Here is a 22,467-nt window from a genome sequence, read left to right on the forward strand (position 1 = left end):
GTTGAGTAAATGGGAGTGTGATTGATTCTTTGCATGACTGACTAGGTGTGTGAGTTACTGTATGGATGAGTGGCGTTGTGTGAGTGTCTGTATAGATAAGTGAGTGCATATGATAATGCCGTATTGATGGCTGACTGCATGTATGTGTGACTATATGGGTGAATGAGTGGATGTGTGTGTAGACCTAAGAATTAGTGAATGGGTATGTACTAACTGGTATTGGTGTGTCTATGGTTTCGAAAATTGTAGTTTGTATTTTATAGTGGGTGTATCAAGGGTTATATTTGGGTGTGATGAGGTGCATCAGATTTTCACGTGGATGATCAGTGATGTCATACGGGATGTCATTTGAGATGTCATCAATGATGTCACTGACCATGTCATGAATGATGTAATATGTGACGTCATCAGCAGTGCATTGCGGGGGCGCGAGTTATAGTTAGCTGAACTAACTATACGCTGGAATTTCTATGGTTTTGTACGAGTGAAATGGCCAACTAACTCTAATGTTCCTGAAACCTATGGTTTTTTCAGTGAATTTCAAAGGTTTTTAAAATGCTAATTTCTAACTATAACGTGCCTGAAACCTATGTTTTTTTTCAGTGAATTTCAATGGTTTTTTACATGCGAATTTCTAACTATAATGTTCATTAAACCTATGGTTTGTTCAGTAATTTTGTTTTTGGTTTTTGTGATATTTTGTAAGTTTAATATCCTAAAAATAGTTTTTGTTTTTTTTTGTTATTAAAATTAGATAATGTCTTCTGTTTTCTTACATATGAATGTTTTTTATTTATTTTTAGAAAAAGTGGAGTCACGCACCCTACGTGTACCTATCTTTGTGGGTGCGTCGATTGAAGCCGCCATATTGGCAAAGTCGTGCAGGATGCGTGTTTGGCTAGCGATGGGTGCGCGGGGCCTGGCCCCGTGTAACGTCATATATGTATGGGGTCGCGCTGGGTGCGTGTTTGGTATGCGACGGGTGCGCGGTGCCTGGCCTTGTGTAACGTCATATACGTATGGGATCGCGTCATGTGCGCGTTTGGTATGCGACAGCTGCGCTGTTGCCTGCCCCGCATAACGTAATGAACATATGCTGTCGCGCTGGGTGGGTGACTCCCTTGAAAAAAAAATTATGTTGAAAACTATATGTATACTAGTTGAATATGTATATTGGACCAAGAGAGTATGTAAACTAATTATGAAAATGATATATTTCTAATTGCAATAATGTTATATTACTGTTGAATATAGTTTCGCACTTGGGGGCCGCGCTGAGAACCGCACACCCATCGCGTTCACACTGGGAGGCTGTGCTGAGAGCCGTGCACCATTCGTGTTCACACTAGGGGGCCGCTCTGCGAGCCACGCACCCTTGGTGTTCACACTGGGGGGCCGCACTGAGAGCCGTGCTAGGGTCGCAACTCAATTTTTTTTTTTAAACATCCACTATCACTAATTTTTATTCACCTCGGGGACCCCATCCCCCAAGGCATGCCCATCTTTTTTTGGGGACAGGAAATGGGAGGAGGGCCGTGTAGCCCCCCTCCCAGGCCACTTTTGTTCCCGGGGACCCCCATCCCCCAGGGCCTGGCCTCTGCTGGGGACCTTGGGGGGAGCCCCGATGCCCTATGGTCCCACTGGGACCCATGCGGGAGCCGGCATTGCTTTTGGACAAAGGGAGCTGCTAACATGCAGCTCCCCTTGTCCAAAAGCAATTCTGCTTTGCTTCCTTGAAGTGAGAGGAGGTTTTCCTCCTCTCGCTGCAACAAAGCAAACCAGGGTTTGCTATGACAGGGCGGGAGCTCTGTTCCCACCTTCTCATAGCAAACAGCAATGTCCCGGGGTTGGGCATCCTAGACACTGCAGGAGCTGGCCCTGGGGGTGGCGGTCCCCAGGGCCATCAAGTGCTCCAGGAGCAGGGCCATGCGGCCCCCTCCCAAAAGATCTAAAGCCCTGGGGAGGTGGTGGTCCCCAGGGCCCATAACGGACCCCCAAATTTAAATATTAAATGCCCCGGGGAGGTTGTGGTGTAATATGTGACGTCATCAGCAGTGGATTGGGCCAAATGTTTTTTGCAACCTATGCCTCCTACTTACTAGGCAAATTAAACAGAAAGATTGAGACACTATTACCACCCTGTCGTGATCACCCTATTGTCTACAAGGCTAGAATACTATTGCTCTTTCATGTTTTACATGTCCCAAAACAATGTGGAATGGTTAGACTCTCAAAAATGTTGCATTTATGATTGATTTCTTCACAACATGGGTCTCACTTGGATAACATAGAATGTGGTGTAAAAGGTTCATACTGGAAATATGGAAGTTGAAAAACGGCATGTGGATCTCACTGCTGACACTCATTCAGTGCCTGCAGGTGCTGGATTGTTCTCATGAGGAGCAGTGTCAAGACTGATTTGCATACGGCTGGCTCCAAACTGAGGTGGCCCTAAGGGATTGCCAGTGGCTGAGATTAATTCAAGCATTCCATAAATCACGGTGTTGTTTTTGCAGTTGACACCCTACGTGTGCTGGGTATGCCCAGACGTGGGTCCTGGGTTCACTGTGCATCTTGAACTAAGCTATATCTGGCTGAAGAGCCTTAACAAGGGTGAAGGTGGTTCTGGGCTGCTTTTTTTCCGGTTCTGGAAGAACGTGGCCTTGCAGTTCAGTCTGGACTGTTCCCTTGAAGAGCAGAGTCAAGACTGATTTGCATACGGATAGGTCCAAACTGAGGTGGCAAGGTAGGTGAAAAACAATGGACTGTTGCCTGAGCGATTGCTAGCGCCTGAGATTAGTTCAAGCATTCCATCCATCACATTGTTGTTTTTGTATTTGGAGGTGGAAATAGTCATGTTATCACAGCTACTGCAGTTATGAAGTTATTGAGGTACAACATTTCTAACCAATACGGCAGATATACAAGATAGACGATACACATAGATATACATTGTGTTAATACAAAATGTACCTACATAAAAATACTTTTCTGCTCATCCATGTTTAAAAAAGCATAACATGCCTTTGTGTTAGCTCACCATAAAAATACATTGTTGTCATATAGAAACATCTCTTACTTGATGTATTTGAAAATAAATGTTTAGAAGATAAGTTTATGCATGAAACGGGAAGATAATATATGTGCATTTCCCAACTGGGATCTGCACCTTTATATCAACTAAGACGTTTTTCATATACATCCCTCAGAAGACCCGCTCACAGGGATTTGAGTCTGTATTTGAATTCAACGTCATGGGTAGGCTGCAAAATACCAAGGCCTGCTCGGGATTGGTCCAACAGAGGTACCTTTCCATTCTGGTCAATGAGTTCCATTTCAAAATAAGAGATCAACAAACACAAAAACTGCTTGATCTCATGGACGGCGAAGAACCTTCCAGGGCACTTTCCTAATCCTGAACCGAAAGGCATGAGGTAGTACTTCAGCTTGCGCCCCTTGTAGTAGAAAGTGGTCTTTTCTCTCCCGTTCTCATCCAGGAAGCGGTCGTATTTGAAGATCTACAAGGAAGAAAGGGTACAGAGAGATTAATCTGGATGCTTATGTTGTGTTGGGAAGCCTATGTACATGGGTGGCATTGTAGGCAAGCTAGAGCTCCAGAGATGGGCATCTGATATTCTGATGGCTACTTACCAGTGGGTCTTCATAGACTCCAGGGTCCAGATGCACCATTTGAGGGAAAAGAGCTACAAAGTCGCCTTTGCGGATGTTGTACGAGGCATTGCCGTTCAAGTGAAAAGTGAAATCCTCTATGGCAACTCTTATGTTCATGGACGCACTGGAGAGCCTCATGGCCTCCTTTATTATACTGTCTAAAGAAACAAAAGATGACACAATAAGTAAGAGTGCAATCTTCATAGTGGAAACTGACAAGAGCCGGCTCACTGGTTCTGTACCACGACTACCTGTTTCAGTGTGCTTTAGCATCCGGCTGAAATTGGCAGTAAAAAGCAAGTAGATCATAACTGATGAAAGTGATTCTTTCCCCAGCCTAGGCACTGAGATTTATCAAGCATATATCATTGTCATCCTTGTTTATGAGACAAGAACCCCTCCTCTCCCGGGTAGTATGATTCAAGAGCTGTTAGCACTAACCAGATACCACTACAGCTCTCTTAGACAACTTTTCCTCACCTGGAATGTAGTGTTAACTCAGAAAGAATGTCTACAAATCTTCATAACTTATTAATACTCATCAATTTCTTTATGATGTAGGATTTACAGAACACCAGCAATTTTTAAAAGTGCATGTTCACGATTGTTAACCAGGTGAGTCACAGTTCACGTAAAAAGCAAAATGACTGTAGTCTGCTCTGAAGGGAAAGTGGCAGAAATGTGTGAGTGGAGCAGCAACAGTTTTTGAATTTTGATCAGGTGCAGCTGCTGTGATAGCTCGTTTTCGCCTTTAAAGAAGAGGGCTTCATCATATTGGTATTTTATCATACACATAAAGCTTTCAGATAAGGGCACGCTTACCTAATATGGGCATATTCTCCAGTTGTTCACGTGTGAGTGAGATATGTTTTCCATCCAAGCTAACTTTTTGGCCTGCGTTCTCTAACACTCGGTGTACCTCATCTGTGGCAGCTCTCAGGGCATCTGGGTTTCTAAAATAAAATAATTCAATAGTTGGAATAAAGGAAAAAATTATATCAAATCTCCTGGCTGATATGCCACGTTTAGTGGTGTGAGGGAACAGTTTCCTGCACCAGGTTTTTCCTATTCAGTGGCCTTGTTCATTTAGATGTATGAGAAAATAGTTTGTGTAGTTTCTAATAGTGGATTATATTGTTACAAGTAATTGGTTACCACATGTTTTGCTTACCCCACTTATAGATATTAACTTGCCCTGAACTATGTAGGTGGGATTTAGTGAAGAAAAGCCATATGCCTATGTAATGGCATCAAGGACTTTAAGGTACTATGGAATGGTACAGGAATTGATGACACATTGGATGGGCTTCCCCTGTGCTGGGCAGTATATATGCACCAGACCCTGACAAACCGGCTTTCTTAGCACGCCTTTCCAGCTTGCTTGAGATATGGGCCCATCTCCCATGTGTGCTGGGTGAGGATTTCTACGTGACATTTGATACCATCCTAGACACATCGTATCCATTGTTGCCTCAGGCCCCCGCTGAAGGCAATGCCTGCTCTCTTACAGACTGGATAAATAATTGATCCTTGGTAGATGTATGGAGACAACACAATACAGGGTTCAATCTATACTCTTACAACTCCACCCCACACAACCTCTATGTTTGCTGGATATTATTCTCACCGCACCTATGCCTGAAATTCTCAGACTACTTTGACCTCAGATCATAGCCCTCTAATTACATCTTTCCAATGGTGTGGTACCCTTCCTTCCATACAAAAGTGGGGCATTCAGGGTGCTCCACTTGAGGACCTCCCAATCCAGGAGTCTCTCACCTCCCAAATATAACATTACTTTGAGATCAACGAGGGCTCCAACACCTCTCGCTCCACAGAGTGGGATGCATTTAAGGTAGTTATCATGTGCCATTGCATACATTTTGCAGACACTAAATTAAGATCTCACAAGCACTGACGAAATCACCAAAGTCCTAGAATCCAAAATAGCAACTAGCCGAGACTACCAAACTGATTGTTTTTGGGATACCTCCTTTTTACAGTGACTAAGATGCCTGCACTAATCCCAATACATTTCTTGCATCCATACTGAAGGGGGCAAGGCATGACGGTTATTAGCCTGGCTGGCTACTAGCGACACATCACAGACCATGACCACAGAGTTTGAAACCCTGTCTGATACTCTGGCATACATACAGTGGGAAATCCTCTTAAGATTTAAGAACTATTACAGTCAATCATACATTGAGATTCCAACAGATGTATTTTCCCACATTCATGTCTTTCTCCAGGATCTATCTTTGCAATAGGTGACATCCCTTGACAGGGAAAAAATAGATGCCCCAATCACGAACCAAACAATTATAGTAGCTATTTACGACCTTGAGGCATCAAACATGCCCGGAACAGAAGGCCTCCCAATGATTTTTTGCCAGATTTTCTTGGGCTCACTCTCCCCTAAACTTGCAGCACTTTACGAAGCGGACTTAAAAAATTATGATGGACTTACTGCAATCCCTTAAGGAGGTACTGCTAGTTCCTTTCCTTAAGCCTCAGCGCTCTTCCAATCATTCATCCTCCTACAGTCCTATAGCTATATTGAACTCAGACTATAAAATACTCGGAAAGGACCTGACCTCCAGTATCCTACTTATTCTTCCACAGTTAATCCACCCTGATCAAAACGGGTTTATACCCCTTTGGAGCACTTTTTTAAACCTCAAATATCTCTTTCAGCTCTTAGAAGTGTCTCCCTTGTCCTGGTCACAAGAAGGTTTTCATTCCTAGAGATGGGACTTAACATTTCAAGGTTCTTCACCTTGTTGGCTTTGGGTCCTGCACTCTTCATTTCATTTGCGTGCTGTCATAGAACCCCTCAGTGCGTATTCAAGTGGGACAATTTATATCCCCTTCCTTTGAAGTAGCAGGGTGACTAGACAAGGTTGCCTCCTGTCTCCTCCCTTGCTGTTTGCCCTAGCTATAGAGCTACAGAGCCATTGGTGATCCAGTTGAGGGTTAGTGAAGCAACCTGGGAAATTCCCAGGATTCATGGGTACTTGCAAACATTTTCTAAGGGGCTAAAAAGTTTGGTCTGTGGTGTGACCGAGGGCCGCACTGATGCTATCGGGATGGCAGTAGTCGGGGGGGGGGGGGGATTGGAGTATAAGGTTGGCATAGGGGAAACAAAGCATTTACATCTAAAGGTTGAATTGTACATTGTGAAACCTAAAAGCCTGGGATCAATCCCTGCTTCCCCACTTGACCAAATTGTGTGACTCTACACAATTTATTATTTAATTTGCCTCCTATTTTTCTTTATCATTACCTGTGAGGACTGTGAAATACATGACTTCAGGATGCCTGCTCTACAAAACCTTCTTTTTTGCTCGATTTCTGAAACTATAATGTTGTCTGTGTGTAATAGCAACTCAGGAATCGGATACACAAAGGATGCTCATAACAAGTGACTTACCTCTTAGTTCACTATTTGCATTGTTGCCAGTGTGGGTAAATAAATGTTTCTAAATTCATGTTTATAACAATCACTTTTTCAAAAAATACTTCTCAATGCACTGATGGAATCTAATATACTAAAGTGAAACGCTTCTGCATGTGAATGAAATACACTTTTTGAAGAAACGTTATCATGTTTTTACATGTTTGTTGCAAGATGTCCTTAAAAATGAAGGTTTTCCTAAAGTTATGTGGTGCAGGACACCTTAGTTACTGTATTTCTTCAACTTAAGTTAACATGTAAATGAATGCTTGCCCATTTAACAGCTTTTTGAATGTTCATGCTCATTCAAGTATAATAGCAGCCCAGTGCTGCTTTTGAACAGGAACTGCATGTAAAGGTGACGAGGGCCACACGTTGCCTCTGAGCCATACTTTGAGTATTACTCCCTTAATGGATGGGATTCACTCTACCTCCTTATATGCTGATGACCTTCTCATAAATCTCAGAGACTTTAAGGGCAGTATAACTGATATAATTCAACTCTTTGAAGACTAACTGCTTGTAAGTTAACTAGTAAAAATCACATAGATTTCCTTTTGTACCTCATACCCCCAAGAATCAGCAGAGATTGTTGGGGACACACTCCATTGGAAAAAAAAACAAGATCTTCAAGATAGCAATCTTCGCCGTGTAGTACAGGCCCTCACACTCTAAGTGACATTTGCAACATGAGCACTCTCACCGGGTGATAACTACCTCACCCTCGACTTCTCAGAGTTGCACTCAGGTGTTATGGGCGTGCCCTCCATGTCACACAGCAGACAACACTATATGCTCCAGCAATCCCTCTTCAGGGAAACCCAGGGCCCTCAGGTGCCTGTAGACAGCAAGCTCAAACCCAGTGGCATGCTGCACATTTTGAAACGCTGGGCAACCTATTTGATGAGAGATACTTACAACCATTTGGTGAAATGACTTCCCAATACAACCCTCAAAAAGGCCAATTCCTAATACTGCAGCATGTAGCATATACTCCATACAATCTGGTCCATTACTGACACTGAGACAGAATCTGACTTCTTCATCCAAGCCCTCCGTATGATGAAACACGGTTGTAGACATATCACTTAGTTCTAAAAGGCCCTACTTCACCACGTAGTTCGTTCCCTTTCGCCTCTACATGACAAATAGGAGACATAGGCGGGTAGTGATTTATAGGAGGAATGTGTCAAAGGTCCTTGCCCTACCCAATTCAATATATCAGAGTGCCTAATTCAAGCAGATATAGTTCTTCATTACTCACAGGGTTTATATATAGCCTGTCACCATTAAGAAATATTTCCAGCTGGTGACCGCGGCCTCCCCCTACTACTTTACAGACCCAGTGGATTTTATACACATGTTCTGGGCCTGTCCATCATTGGGTCCATTCTGGTCCCACCTAATTTACACTATTTCTACATTTAGAGAAACTCTCCCACATGACTGGACAACTATAGCCCAATGCTCCTACAAATGATCCAAGAAAGATAAAGTGGCCAGACGTCTAACTAGATTTGCACTCCTTATTGCGACGCATGCAATCTCCACTCACTGGAAGACCAAAACACATTCCCACTTTCTGGCATGGAACACATCCAAAGTCTTAGGGCTGAGGGCTAAAGCAAGGCGTTGCACAGAGAGGAGGTCAGGGGCCTTTGTCCGCACCCAATGTCTCGGTCATGGGACATACTCTTAAAATCCTCAAAGAAATCCTTAACTGAAACCACTTTACGCCCTACCATGCAATTCACTTTGTATCACCTGCTACTATCTTAATATACTCCCTTTGTACATCATCGAAGACACTCAGAACGTAAGCCTGACTCCCCCCAACTGCTTGATTCATTGCACAGTGGGCTACTAATGGTGCAGAGATGTATAAACAGTTTAACCCTTTAACTTATGACAGAAAACTCTAGCTCTGCGCCAACTCTGTCTCTTGGTCAACAGATCTTTACACACCATGTTAGGAATGGAGCACAACTCAAAATACATCAACTTACAGCAGTATAGAGGTCAGTCAATGATGAGAGGTTTGGTAAAGTTTTAAAAGTTTTATTTCTCATTAACAGATTAATAATACTTTTGTCATTTCTTCAAATTAGTCAGATATAACCGGTCACAGAAATATCAATGAAAATTTGGTTCAGAGGCCGCGTGAAAAATAACAGCGTGTTTCATAAAGAAATAGTCTGTATCTTAATCTAAAGGACCTAACCAAATCTAACATGAAACCCATAAAGAGTTTCCTGTGGAAAAATGCAAGGATTTGGAGCATCAAGCTACTAGCCACCAGAGAGCAGACTCCTCATTAACAGCAGTTCTGGAAACTCAGCCGAGTTCCCCGACAGTTGCATTAGCAATCATCAATCCAAGTTAGAAGGAAACTAATCACAGCAGTAGCTATGATTCTGCATGAAAAAAGAAAGTCTCCTCACGAAAGGTAAGGAAAACAAGGAAATCACTGTTAGTGGTAGCTTACAGTAATTCGGGCTAGCACAACAAAGTGCTAAGGAGCATGTCAGGGTAGGTGTGCATAGAATGCGTCGAATGCCGCAACTCTCTAACTAGGAAAACATACTATATAGAAAGCACAAAACACATGTTGCAAAAGAAGGTGCGCAAGTCATTTCAAGCCAATGGAGAAGGATCCTCCGATGGTCTGTCGCCTCTACCCTTGGTTCCACGGTAAACGTCCATGTCGACATGATGTTATTTGAATGTGGCGACAGCTTATTACAAAAACATACATCTAGGATGGTTCTCAAGAGGACTTTTACAAAACTTACTCTGTTAGCTGTTCCATGTCTCATTGCGTAACAATGGAGTGCTCTATGAAATGAAACATTAGTATCTAGCACATCCTGGTTAGATCATGAGAAACATTTTCTTCAGTAAGCCTTAATTCTACCTATCATTTTGTTATTGTAACACGTGACTTAATATAATATGATGAAATCATATGAAGTGATGAAAGAAAGGAATAGATTTCATTGACACAGCATATTTTCTGGCTATGACACGTATTACAGCTAAATATTGTAATAAATCAGCAGCTCTAAAAAGCATTATTTTATTAAAGGGAAAGAGAAGGAGAAAAAGAAAAAGAAAAACATATGAGGCCCAGTCACGTAAGCACAATGAAAATAAGAGCTTTCTGTCGACTAATAAGCTGCACATTTGTTTTTACACATTTAAGAAGTGCACATTTTTCTACGGTTTTGTTTTTGTTAAGCATTCTCTACATTATTGTCAAAATATATTTTATCATCTGTGTAAGGTTAATATTATCTAAAATGTTCTGCTCTATCAAATCCCTCCTTCCAAAGATCTTCTAATTCATCACACAACTATGTTTCACATGTGAGTTTGTCTTAGAGGGCCCTTTTGTCATTAGTTGAGTCTAGTCTTTTCCTTTTCTGACCTCAAAATTTCAAAGATTTCATGTAACCGTCATTCATAATACTCCTTAACTTAATCCCAAATCCTGCTCAAACCATTTCTTCTCCAACCTTTCCTTTCTCTAGAGTATTATGCATCTACAGCTCAATAACAGTGCATAAAGAAATATTAGACAAAGCCCCACTATTTTTATTGGCATTAGAATAACCTTGCTGTGAAAGACCAGTTCCCAATTGTAGCAATCCCCACAATTTTCAAACTGTTTTGGTATTTCCAATTCACGTAACTCGGGTCCTCAGCCTGAATATGTTCTCTGCAAAACTTTCTATTTTCCTACTCTCATCAGGTATGTATGTGCAGTAGTGAGTTAATTTGAGCATCCTACTGCCATGCCATTTTCTGCAAGTAAGATGTCTAATGTGAGTCGGTCCTGTAAAAACATTGACTGTATAGCAACTAATTCTGTACTAATAAGAAGCAAAGCTCCAGATATACTTGTTGCTATCTTGTTGACAACTGTTGCTAGCTTTCTAATCTTTTCGTCATTCAAGATGATACCTACAGGTGAAATGACTGCTCCAAATATATCTCCTACCTGTCCAGTTCCTGTGTTTTTACTGTGTTTCGGTCTGTGTGCGGGTGTCAATGTTAATTTATCTAAACTCTTTTTATGGTACATCTTTGGAATTAGTATGCCTAAATAACAAGTACATTCCCAATGAGCTGTCAATAAAAAGTAAGGGCCCGATTCACAGAACTAACTTAAGACAAAATCCTAAACTTACTACCATTTTCGTATTCACAGAAGGCACTTACTCATTTTGGTATTCACAGAAGACACTTACTCACTTCGGTATTCACAGAGTTAGGAGTCCTAACTTTAGGACTCCTAAATGCCTTCTGTGAATACCGAAAGTCTTAAAATTGGGATTTTTCTCAGTTTAGGAGTCCTAAAGTTAGGACTCCTAACTTTACTACTACTAAACTGAGAAAAATCCTAATTTTAAGGCTTTCGGTATTTTTTTTTTTTTTTTTTTTTTTTTTCTTTCTTTTTTTTTTTTTTTTTTTTTTTTTTTGTCCTCATCTCACCTTTAAACCTAGGCAGATTTTACAAGCCGAAAATTAAGAACCTGGGCGCCCTTCGACTCACTGCCTTAGTCGCTGCCCCCTTGGGCTTCCCCACGCTGTTGAGGATAGGTGTAATCATTGGACCAGGATTCGGCCTTCATGGCACTAGCGATTAATCAGTTGCAAGCGACCTCCCCACGCTAATAGGGGGGACCAGATGTTTCCGTCTACTTCTGTCTTGTCTTCCTGATTCAAACAAGCCATATTCAGCGCGGCTTTTACCCAGTCTTCTCTATTGGGAGGAGTCGGATCCTTCCACCTTAGGCATATCTCTCTCCTAGCCAAAATAATTAGATATAATAGTAATCCCTTTTCTAATTGGGACAGTGCTTCCTTTATAGAGTCGTTTAAACCAAAGAGTACAAGGTTGACATCAACTTCCAATTCTATATCAAAAATGAGAGTCAAAATATCCCCCACATTCCTCCAAAATGAACACAATTCTTTACATTCAAAAAACATATGTGTATCATCTGCTTTGTCATATTTACATCTGGGGCAATGTGGAGTCGGGACCGGGGCAAACCTAGCAATTCTAGCGGGGGTATAATAAAGCCTGTTCAGCACAAAAAAATGATTTTTTTTCAGCCTAGCAGGCCTTATGTATCTATAGAGTAACTTAAAGGAAGATTCATAACGTGCTTCAAAGGGGTGGACTTGAAGGAGAGGGCTCCACACCGATGCTTGGGACGGGATCTCTCTATCCTCCACCTCAAGCAGATTTATATACCATTGGGATATTTCTTTTTTCCTTACGTGAGGGTCCTGAAATAGATGTTCCATGTCCCAATTCCCTTTGATTTCACTCACTTCTGCCTCATACCATGATCTTAACTGAAGGTATTTGAACCTCGAAAGGGTGGAGCCAATCTTGGCCTCTAGCAGCTCCCATGAGAGTACCCCCTCTGAGTCCACCAGGTCGGACCATCTCCCCAAACCCGCCTTTCTTATAGGGATAGCAAGGCCGTCCTTCAGACACTCTGGGGTCCCTGGTGAATCCCAAATTGGTGCAAAGTGGGAGTAATAGCCTATACCCAGAGTTCGCCTTATTTTATACCAGTTTGATAAAGCAGTTTTTAAAACTTTAAGGCGTACACGTTTAAAGAATCTGGGGGCCCCGAATTTATACAGAAACCCACTTTGTCCAAGGTCCCCCTCAGCTGAAATCATTTCCACCAATAGCCTGCCCCATCTAGATTCTACCGGGGTTGTTAATAGCATCCTAGTGCCCTTGAACTGGAATGCAACTAGATACCAATTAATATCTGGTAGGGCCAGGCCACCCTTCAGAAGCTTTCTTCTTAGTTTTTTCCACGAAAGTCTTGCACTCTTCTGCGCCCATATGAAGCTTCCTATTTTGCCCTGAATTTTACTGATACTTTTTGGTGGAAAAGTGAGGGGGATCGTATTGAAGAGGTAAGTCAATTTTGGAAGAACTGACATCTTTACTAGGTTTACTCTTCCATATATCGTCATAGGAAGGTTCTTCCACCTAGCAAAGAGATAATCTATGTCTTTTTCAATTTTGGCTATATTTAGGAGAGGTATTTTCTTCAGGTCTTTCACTATTTTAATTCCGAGATATTTAAACTCCCCACTCTCAGAGCCTAAGCTATATGTAGTATTCCAACACATAATTTCTGTTTTATCCGGATTTGCTGAGTATCCTGACAATGCACCGAACTCTTGCAGCAATATCTCAATCCGGGGAATCGCTATATTGGGGTCACTAGTGTAAATAATAATATCATCGGCGTAGAGTGCAATTTTACTTTCATAATCCTGTGATACAAATGGACTTATATCTTTGTCGTTCCTAATTATTTGCGCCAAAGGTTCAATATATATATTGAACAGGAGAGGGGACAAAGGACATCCCTGCCTTGTTCCTCTCCTTATTTCAAAGCTGGGGATCAGGGAACCATTTAGTAGAATTTTCGCCGATGCCCCAGCATAACAATTTTTTAAAGTCTGGATAAATATCGGGCCTATACCTGCTGTCTCTAACGCTCCCCATAGGAAGTTCCAACATACTCGATCAAAGGCCTTAGCGGCATCTAAGGCCACTACCGCCAAGGGGTCACCTCTGATCTCTGCCAAATCTATATTCCCAATCAGAATTTGGGTTTGCTCCTGGATAAATCTCCCGACCATAAAACCCTTCTGATCTATATTTATTAGATTTGGTGCCAGTTTTGCCAATCTCTCTGCTAAAATGCCCACAAAGATTTTATAGTCGGCATTCAGCAGAGAGATTGGACGATAAGAATCTGCCGCCAGAGGATTCTTTCCTGGTTTCAATATTAAAATTATTATAGCTTCTTTCCATGATCTGGGGACCACCCCGGAGGTACTATAAACTGCATTAAAGAGTGTATGGAGAATTGGGAGGAGTTCTTCTACTAACAATTTATAGACCTCATTAGGGAGAGAATCGAGACCTGCCGCTTTCTTATTTTTTGCCCTCTTGATTTGGGCTCTTATCTCGTCAATAGAGATAGGTGCTTCTAAGCGGCCTTTGGCGGCTTCTGTTAACATAGGTAAGGACCTATCCTTTAACCATGCGCAGATTGATTCAGCGGAGGGAGTAATGTCTTCACTATACAACTTTGAGAAAAGAGACCGAAGACATTCCTGCATTTCTACTTGTGTGCTAGATTTAGTACCACTACTGTCTATAATAAGTTCATTTATATCGTTTTTTACCCGATCTAATCTAGCTTTCCAGGCCAGTAGTGCTCCGGCTCTTTCCCCATATTCAAAATTCTCCATATTCCGTACACGCCACTGGGCCTTACATTTCTCATCTAAAAAAATCCTGAGATTCTGTCGAGCGTCCTCAAGTTCTTTCTCTAACTTATCCATATCCCTAATCCTCTCAGGGTTAATACAGTTCCTTTCTTTTTCAAGGGCAGATATTCTTAGCTCTAATGACTGTAATTCCCGGATTTTATTTTTATTTTTGATTCCAATTTGACTACCCAGCACCCCTCTCAGATATGCTTTATATGCCTCCCAAACCTGGTCAATTGGGGCAGAATCAATATTAAAAACAAAAAATTCAGTTGTAGCCTCTTTAGCTGCCTGGATGATCCCTGGATCTGAGAGATATACTCTATTCAGGGTCCACCTTGATTGCGGGCGTGTGTTACTCATGGAATATTGCAAAAGTAAGGGTGCATGGTCTGAAAGATGACTCGGAAGGATGGAGATATTAAGGACCCTGTCCAGGGCCTCCTTATTTATCAGTACATAATCTATCCTGGCCGAATGACGATACTTTTTACTATAAAAGGTAAAACCCTGAACACTCCCCATCTTGGATCTCCAAACATCCACCATATTGATATTTAATAGGAGGCTTTTCATAACCCTTCGAGATCTTGGAGTGCCGATAGTATGACTCTGATTAGACCTATCCTTAACCGGGTCCAACCGCACATTAAAGTCACCTCCGACGATCAAAGGAGGGGGTACTGAAATAAGATTATCCTGTAGTTTGACCAGAAAAGAGGGATCATCCACGTTGGGACCATAAAAGGAAGAACAAGTCAATTTTTCCCCTCCGAAGTCCAACTGGGCTATAATCCATCTTCCTGTTTGATCTGTTAAGACTGATTTTATTTCACAGGACATTCCCCTTTTAACCAAGATTGCTACCCCGCGGCAGTTCACTGATTGTTGGGAGTGGCAGAAAGATTGTATCCATGGGAGTTTGGAAAAAATACTCTTAGACTCTTCTTGGTTGAGATGAGTTTCCTGTAGTAAACAGACCTGGACTGGTAGCATCTCTAAGTACTTAAAAATCAATCTTTGCCTCCTCGGACATCTTAAACCATTTATATTCCATGAGATGACTTGAATCTTACTACCTCCCTTTTCTTTTATCATTCCGGAGTTGATTCATTACTTAACAGACAGCATTTACAATTTATTCTATATACTCGGTGAATTGAGGATTTTTCATTTTTTTCCTTTTTTTCATTTTTCCTGTTTTTCCTGCCACCCGGTGCTCCCCTCTTCCCACCACCTCCCAGGACCCTCCCCTTCCACCCTTCGTGACCCCCTACCTCCCTTACTCCCTGAGGAACCCTACCTTCCAAAAGGCAAATGCCTATTCGGGCTAATTTCCTCTCCGGGCTACCTATTTGATTAACTTAGCAGGTTGACTTAACTGAGGGACCTCACGGACCTCACAAACCTCCCTGTTTGTCCTGCTGAATTTTTGCAATTAAGGTGTCAACTTCTTGTGATGAACGTATCATATGCATATGGTTGTTCCACATCACCCTCAGTGTAGCTGGAAACCTCAATTGGGCCTTAGCCCCCAATCCATTCAGTTCTGGGAGTCTTTTTCCCAATTCCCATTGTCTTTCCACTGTTATATGGGAAATATCAGATCTTATAAAGAAGGAGAAGGGGGCTTGTTCTGAGAATGGCGAGGGGATGGCACCTTCTTTTAAAGCGGCGGATAGGATCAGTTCTTTCACAGAGTAAGATAAGAAGTTAACCAAAATTTTCCGGGGTTTTAACCGACCGGGATTTCTTTTAAATGGATCCCTGTGCACTCTCTGGATTTCATAACTTAAATCTATACCAGTATGGTCTTTCAAAACGGTGCGCTTCAATAGGGAGATCAAAAAGTTCTTGATATCATCTCCTTCCATTGCCTCAGGCACATTCAAAATTTTCAAATTATTTCTCCTTGAGTGGTTTTCTAACCTCTCCAGATCGTCTTTGAGATCTTTATTCTGGATGGATATTTTCTCCAGTTTTGCTGCCGTGGCCTCCATTGTGTTCTTCGGTATTCACAGAGTTAGGAGTCCTAACTTTAGGACTCCTAAATGCCTTCTGTGAATACCGAAAGTCTTAAAATTGGGATTTTTCTCAGTTTAGGAGTCCTAAAGTTAGGACTCCTAACTTTACTACTACTAAACTGAGAAAAATCCTAATTTTAAGGCTTTCGGTATTCACAGAAGGCATTTAGGAGTCCTAAAGTTAGGAGTCCTAACTTTACTACTGCTAAATTGAGAAAAATCCTAATTTTAAGACTTTTGGTATTCACAGAAGGCATTTAGGAGTTCTAAAGTTAGGAGTCCTAACTTTACTACTACTAAATTGAGAAAAATCCTAATTTTAAGACTTTTGGTATTCACAGAAGGCATTTAGGAGTCCTAAAGTTAGGAGTCCTAACTTTACTACTACTAAATTGAGAAAAATCCTAATTTTAAGACTTTCGGTATTCACAGAAGGCATTTAGGAGTCCTAAAGTTAGGAGTCCTAACTATACTACTACTAAACTGAAAAAAATCCTAATTTTAAGACTTTCGGTATTCACAGAAGGCATTTAGGAGTCCTAAAGTTAGGACTCCTAACTTCTGTGAATACCAAAATGAGTAAGTGCCTTCTGTGAATACCAAAATGAGTAAGTGCCTTCTGTGAATACCAAAATGGTAGTAAGTTTAGGATTTTGTCTTAAGTTAGTTCTGTGAATCGGGCCCTAAGCGTTTTGTTCACAAATGTAATAAACTCCTGGAATAGCATTTCCGTCTCCCTGTAAAATTTGCCAAGATCCCCCTGTTAATTCGAACATGCAAACAAAAGCAAATCCCTACATGTCTAGTCCTTTTGGGTGTCCATTTTCTGTACACACAAATATTCCCTTTGTTTTGGCTGTCATGTCTAAATTTAGACTAAACCATCTGTTTTGCTAATATCGTTTTCTTCCTTCTAAGCATTTTCTAAAACATCGCTTTTTTTACGAATATTTTGTATCACGTTAATGTATCTCTCTTCTAAAGCCATTCTATAAGCCTTCTCTACTTGTTGCATTAAAAAGGCTAAATTGGTTTTGTAAGCCTTCACAGTATCTGTGGGTTTAAGGGAAAGAAATTATGCCAAGATGTGTCCATTTCTTTTGCTTGTGAGTGTAAATTAATGTTCTTTTTTAATGGTACACTGGAAAGTATTAGATCTTGATGAGAATATAAATACTAAAAATGTCCTCGTCTATAAACTAATGACAATAGGATGCTGCAAGAAATAGTATAAGATAAAGGCATGTGGTAATAGGTAACTTCTTTGGTAACCTGAAGTAAGTAAGTGTGCACATACGGAACAATCCTTTGCATCCATTGTATTAGTGTATTCTTGTACTAGCCTAGAATAAACAGTTGAATAATCATTTTTCTTATAAATTACAAATGAGTAGCTAAAGGGGTCTTCCCTGGTATTGTAAAAAGGTGTATTAGTGATGTTCTTTGCTTTAGACACTGGTGCAAGGTAAAACCCTTAGAGTACTATAATGATCATCATAAGTCTAATTACAAAAATTGACTGCATGATGTATTTACACTTATTTCTAATGCAACACATTCTCTTTGAGTCAGACCCAAACACTTAAGTTCAGAAGCTTGTACTAGAGTTCAATATGCAACTTTGAATAGTGTAGTTAGTTCTACTTTTTCAGCAGTTAATTTCACAAAAGACAACCTCTGTCCCTACTTAGGGGGTCATTATGATGGCGGGCGGGTCGCAACAGCCCGGCCGGAGTGGCGATCCGCCCTCCATCACAACATCATTTACCTCCTACCACATTACCATGGCGGGGGGAACCGCGGCATACGGAAAGTCCGTCCTCCGCTTTTCCGCCAGTCATTACGATTGCCGGCCGGGTGGAACTGGGGCAAGATATGGTGGTGGTGCCTGGAAGGCACCGCCATCCATATCATAATGCCTGGTTATTAGGGCCTTTCCATGGCGGCGATGCCGCCATGGAAAGGCTGGCGGGAATTGCTTTGGGGGCCTGTTGTGGGCCCCCGGAGGGGTGGGGAAGTGGGGGCTGCACTTGTGGGGTACCTATGGTACCCCCCTACATTGCCATGCTCAAGGTGGCAGGCACCGCGCATTGCCTGCCACGTTGTGCATGGCAATGCACAACGTGCTTCTTTGACATTGCGGCAAGTGCTGCTTACAGCAGACCCGCCGCAATGTCAAAGATACGGACTGCGACCGCCACGGTAATTTGCCGTGCGGGAACGCCGTACCGCTGGTGGATGGTCCCAACACTGTTAGGGTGGCAGGCATAGGGCCCTTAATGTTCTTCTAAAAAGTTGTCCTAGGTTGATCTTCCAAAAAACAAAAAGCTAAAATGAACATCTAATAAGCACAGTTCAAAATTCCTTCTCCAATTCCATTTAGCTTCAAGTTTCCTTCTGATTATTTCCATCAGTCTTGTTCCTCTTTGTTTCAGGAAGGTTCAGATAGTTTAGGCTTTACGTTGCACAAGTCTTCCAATGTGACATTCAAAGCAGTGTTCATATAGTAGGACCATTCAGGTGCTGAATATCTGCGGCAGGGCACTCGTGGTATTCTCGATCTTCTTAGTTTTTGCTGATTTGGATCTAGGTCACCTTTGTCTGCATGCTCAACTTCTTCAGGTATCACTTTTAGAATTTGAGCTATGGCAGAACTTTTCAGATTTTTATTTTCATTGCTTTACGGCCCTTCTGCTTGACTAGTTGTTCTCCTTGTTTCAGTGCTTGTACATATATTTAGGTTCTCTTCTCCTCCTTGCAGCACATCAGCGGTATCTCCACTCCGTGATTCGATCTCTGCTTCTTTGTCATTAGAGATCTCAATTCCACTCTGAGTCACTTCAGCTACTTGCACTTGTCTCTCTCGTTGTCAATCTTTACCCCTCTCTTCCTCCTGCTGCTGGATTGGCAGCGCCGCTGTTGGTTTGGGTAGTCTCTCAACTGGTGGTGCAACCACCAAGGCTCTTTGTTCAGGATTATTGACCAAAGGCGCTTCTCATGGATTGCTCGCTCTTTTGGTGTGTGAAGTGTGAACCTAGTTTGGAACTCAGGAACATTTAACAGCAGTGTGCATAGTCAGGATTACCTGGAAGGGGCCTTTCTATCTGGGACGAAGACAAATCTTCTGAATGTGATTCTTGACACACCAGAATTGAGGTTGTGGCACTGTTCTTGCTTAACTCAGAAAGTTGGGCGTTGATGGCCTTCTAGATACCTTGGCTGGGAAGGGGAGATGAGATAGGGGTCTGAAGTTCTTGAGGTCTGTCGGGTTGGCAGAGGGTTTCTTCAGCAAGATGTTGATCTCTGCATGTATCCAGTCTTCCGGGAAGATGGAGGAGTAGATGGAGAAGTTGATGGTGCAGCAGAGATCGGGGGAGATGATGGTGGCTGCTCTGTTGAAGATGTGATGCTGGCAGGGGCCGAGGGTGCTACAGAGTGGATGTTCTTTATGATCTTAAGGGTGTCATCCGTGGTAAGGGTAGTCCAGTTGAGCAAAATCCTTTGGGGTCTGACGTCATACGGTGTGGTGGTTGCAGGTTGGGTGGGAGGGTCTTAGACACCAGTGCTGTTGAAGCTATTGTATATCTACTTGATCTTACAGTGGAAGTCAGTGCCAAGGTTGTTGCAGTGGTCTTGAGAGGGGGGATGTCTGCTGTTTCTGTACTGGGTCTGGTGAATTCTTTGACGACAGCAAACAGTTCCTTAATATTGAGTGCATTGGCATTGATCATTTCCTGCAGGGCCGCTTCTTTGTTGTTCTGATGGTGTGTGGTGGCAGCGGTCTTGAAGGCTGAGTGGTATCAGGGTCTTGCTGCTCTTCCATCTCTTCTCAAGCCATCTGGATCTTATCTGGACTCATGGAGGGAGGGAGATAACCAGCTGGCTTTCTTGGAGTGTTGCTTACTTGGGGCTTTCTTGAGGGGAGCCAAAGAGTTGGTGCAGTCAAAGATCCATCAGTGGAAGTTGCGTTCTGAGGTGTTGCCATCTGTGGATGTCGTTGGATGGGTTTGACTGAAGGAGGTGGTGAGCTGTTCTTCTGTAACCTTGTTCCAACTTCTGTGAGGGTAGTGATGGGTGTGTTGGTATACGGTGGGTTTGGTGAATGAGAAGTGGATGCAGTGTTGGTTGGTCTACTGAAGCTCAGTGGTGTGGCTGAAGGTGATGTTGTCGCTGGCGGAGAAGATGGGGTCGAGAGTGTGTCCAGCTGGTTGGGCAGGTGACCAGTTGTTTGAGTCCGACGGTGGCGAGATTCTCCAGCAGAGACGAGGTGTTTTTGTCATTGGAGTTGTCCAGGGGAAAGTTGAGGTTGCCGAGGAGGATGTAGAGACAAGCGCATGGGGTGCCATGAAGTCAATAATGGAATTGCTGAAGGGTAGATGGGTCCGGGTGGTCTGTATACAAGGGCGCTGCAGAGATTTGTGTTCGAGTTGGTCTGTACCTGGAAGTGGAGGTGCTCCATGTTGGTCGACAGGTCATCCACATGGGTGGTAAGGTGGAGGGTGCTTTTGTGTACGATGGTGATGCCTCCCCTCGGTTTGTTGACGCAGTCCTTCTGGATGATCTTGTAGTCTTCTGGGCTGGTGGTGGCAATGTCTGGAGCAAAGGTGGAGTTCATCCAGGTTTCCCTGAGGAATGCGATGTCAGGGTCGATGGAGTCAATCAAACAGGTTACAGATCTCTGCGATGTGATTGTGGAGAGAACGTGTGTTCACCAGGATGCAGTTGAACTGGCCGGTGTTTGTCCATCATGCGGTCGGTGGGGCTGGTGTGGGGTGGTAAGCGAAGGTGCAGCTGCAGTACCAGCAGGAGAAAATGGCCTTGGGTGTCAATAAGAGATGTCTGGCTGCAGGCAGAGTGCTGTCCAGTGTTGAGGGAGTGGAGGGCGCTGGGGTCATAGCTGTGGACGGTCTGAGGACCAGAGTTTGTGGCGCTGTGCATAGTCCAGGCACAGACAGGCGCAAATGGGCTCATCTTTGAAACCCCTTCGCATGCCAGTGGTGTGGTCGCACAGCATCCACAATTAAGTAGTGTGCAGGGGAGGGCTGGGCAGCTGCGAGGTGGGAAACGGAGGGGGCAGGAAAGTGGCACTGGAGGGGGTGGGGATTACAGCAGCTGAGAAAGAAGAAGCAGAGAAGAAAAAATGCCCAAAAAGTAGCAAAAGGCAAAAAAGTGGTAAAGGACAGTGATATGGAGAAAGAAAGTGAGAAACAGAAAGAAAGAATGAAGACAGAGCAGAGAGACAGTGCGCAGCAGCAGCTGCAGAGCAGGTGCAGGTGGGCCTCAAACTACTGACTAGAGGGTCAGCAGCAGCTACGGGGGCAACAGCTACCAGGCAGAGCTATGTATCTCAGCCTGTTATATACCTGCATCTCATAAAAATCCATCCTGTTAAAGGGACCACCTGATCTCCCTATGTGTGTATAAGTAACATGTGCTCTCTAGCATTTAGTTATTGACAGTTTCACCATTAAATCCCTTTCTAAGAATGTATGCCCATGGTAATACTGTGTCATTGGAAACAACAAGCTATCTGGTAATACAAATATCCCTTCAGCTGGCATCCAAATATCGTTTGCATCTTTCTGGCACCCTGCTTTTACCTAACTGGTTTGTTCTGCTTCTGACACATTTTCCTTCATATGTTTGAACTCATCCCAAGTGTCAGAGACTTTCATCAACATTGCAAAATAACTCTCCTCTGTGGCCTCACATGTGAACCCTCCATTGAAAGTACTGGCTAATAGTGTGCAGTACCTGGTAACAGAATCAGCACATCTGTTGCCCATGGTAACATATTCGCCTCCATTTTGATGACCGACACATTTTACATTATTCCAATAGGTCTTTGACATGAGTCCCATTCTTTATCGGAGTACCTGTGGAGGCAAGGAAGCCCCTATGGAACCACAATTGCCTAGAAACATGGGTCACATCAAACCCGGACTGGCTGTCGGTGAATATGCTGACTCTCATTGTGCAGCTAAACTG

General features: G+C 42.8%; 1 protein-coding gene across 1 annotated transcript in view; it reads right to left on the minus strand.

Annotated features, from left to right (window-relative positions):
• Positions 1 to 746: 746 nt before the first annotated feature.
• The window catches only part of LOC146831305 (cytochrome P450 7A1-like), a 173,632-nt gene continuing 151,911 nt past the window's right edge, over positions 747 to 22,467 (minus strand). Inside the window, exons 4-6 of the mRNA XM_085605570.1 lie at positions 4,495 to 4,625; positions 3,652 to 3,830; positions 747 to 3,518 (exon numbers count right to left, since the gene is read on the minus strand). Coding sequence (XP_085461696.1) covers positions 3,219 to 3,518; positions 3,652 to 3,830; positions 4,495 to 4,625 — 610 coding nt within the window. The 3' untranslated portion in view covers positions 747 to 3,218. The remainder of the gene's footprint in view (positions 3,519 to 3,651; positions 3,831 to 4,494; positions 4,626 to 22,467) is intronic.

Source organism: Triturus cristatus, chromosome 5_1 (genome assembly GCF_964204655.1).
Source record: "Triturus cristatus chromosome 5_1, aTriCri1.1, whole genome shotgun sequence".
Taxonomy (NCBI): domain Eukaryota; kingdom Metazoa; phylum Chordata; class Amphibia; order Caudata; family Salamandridae; genus Triturus; species Triturus cristatus.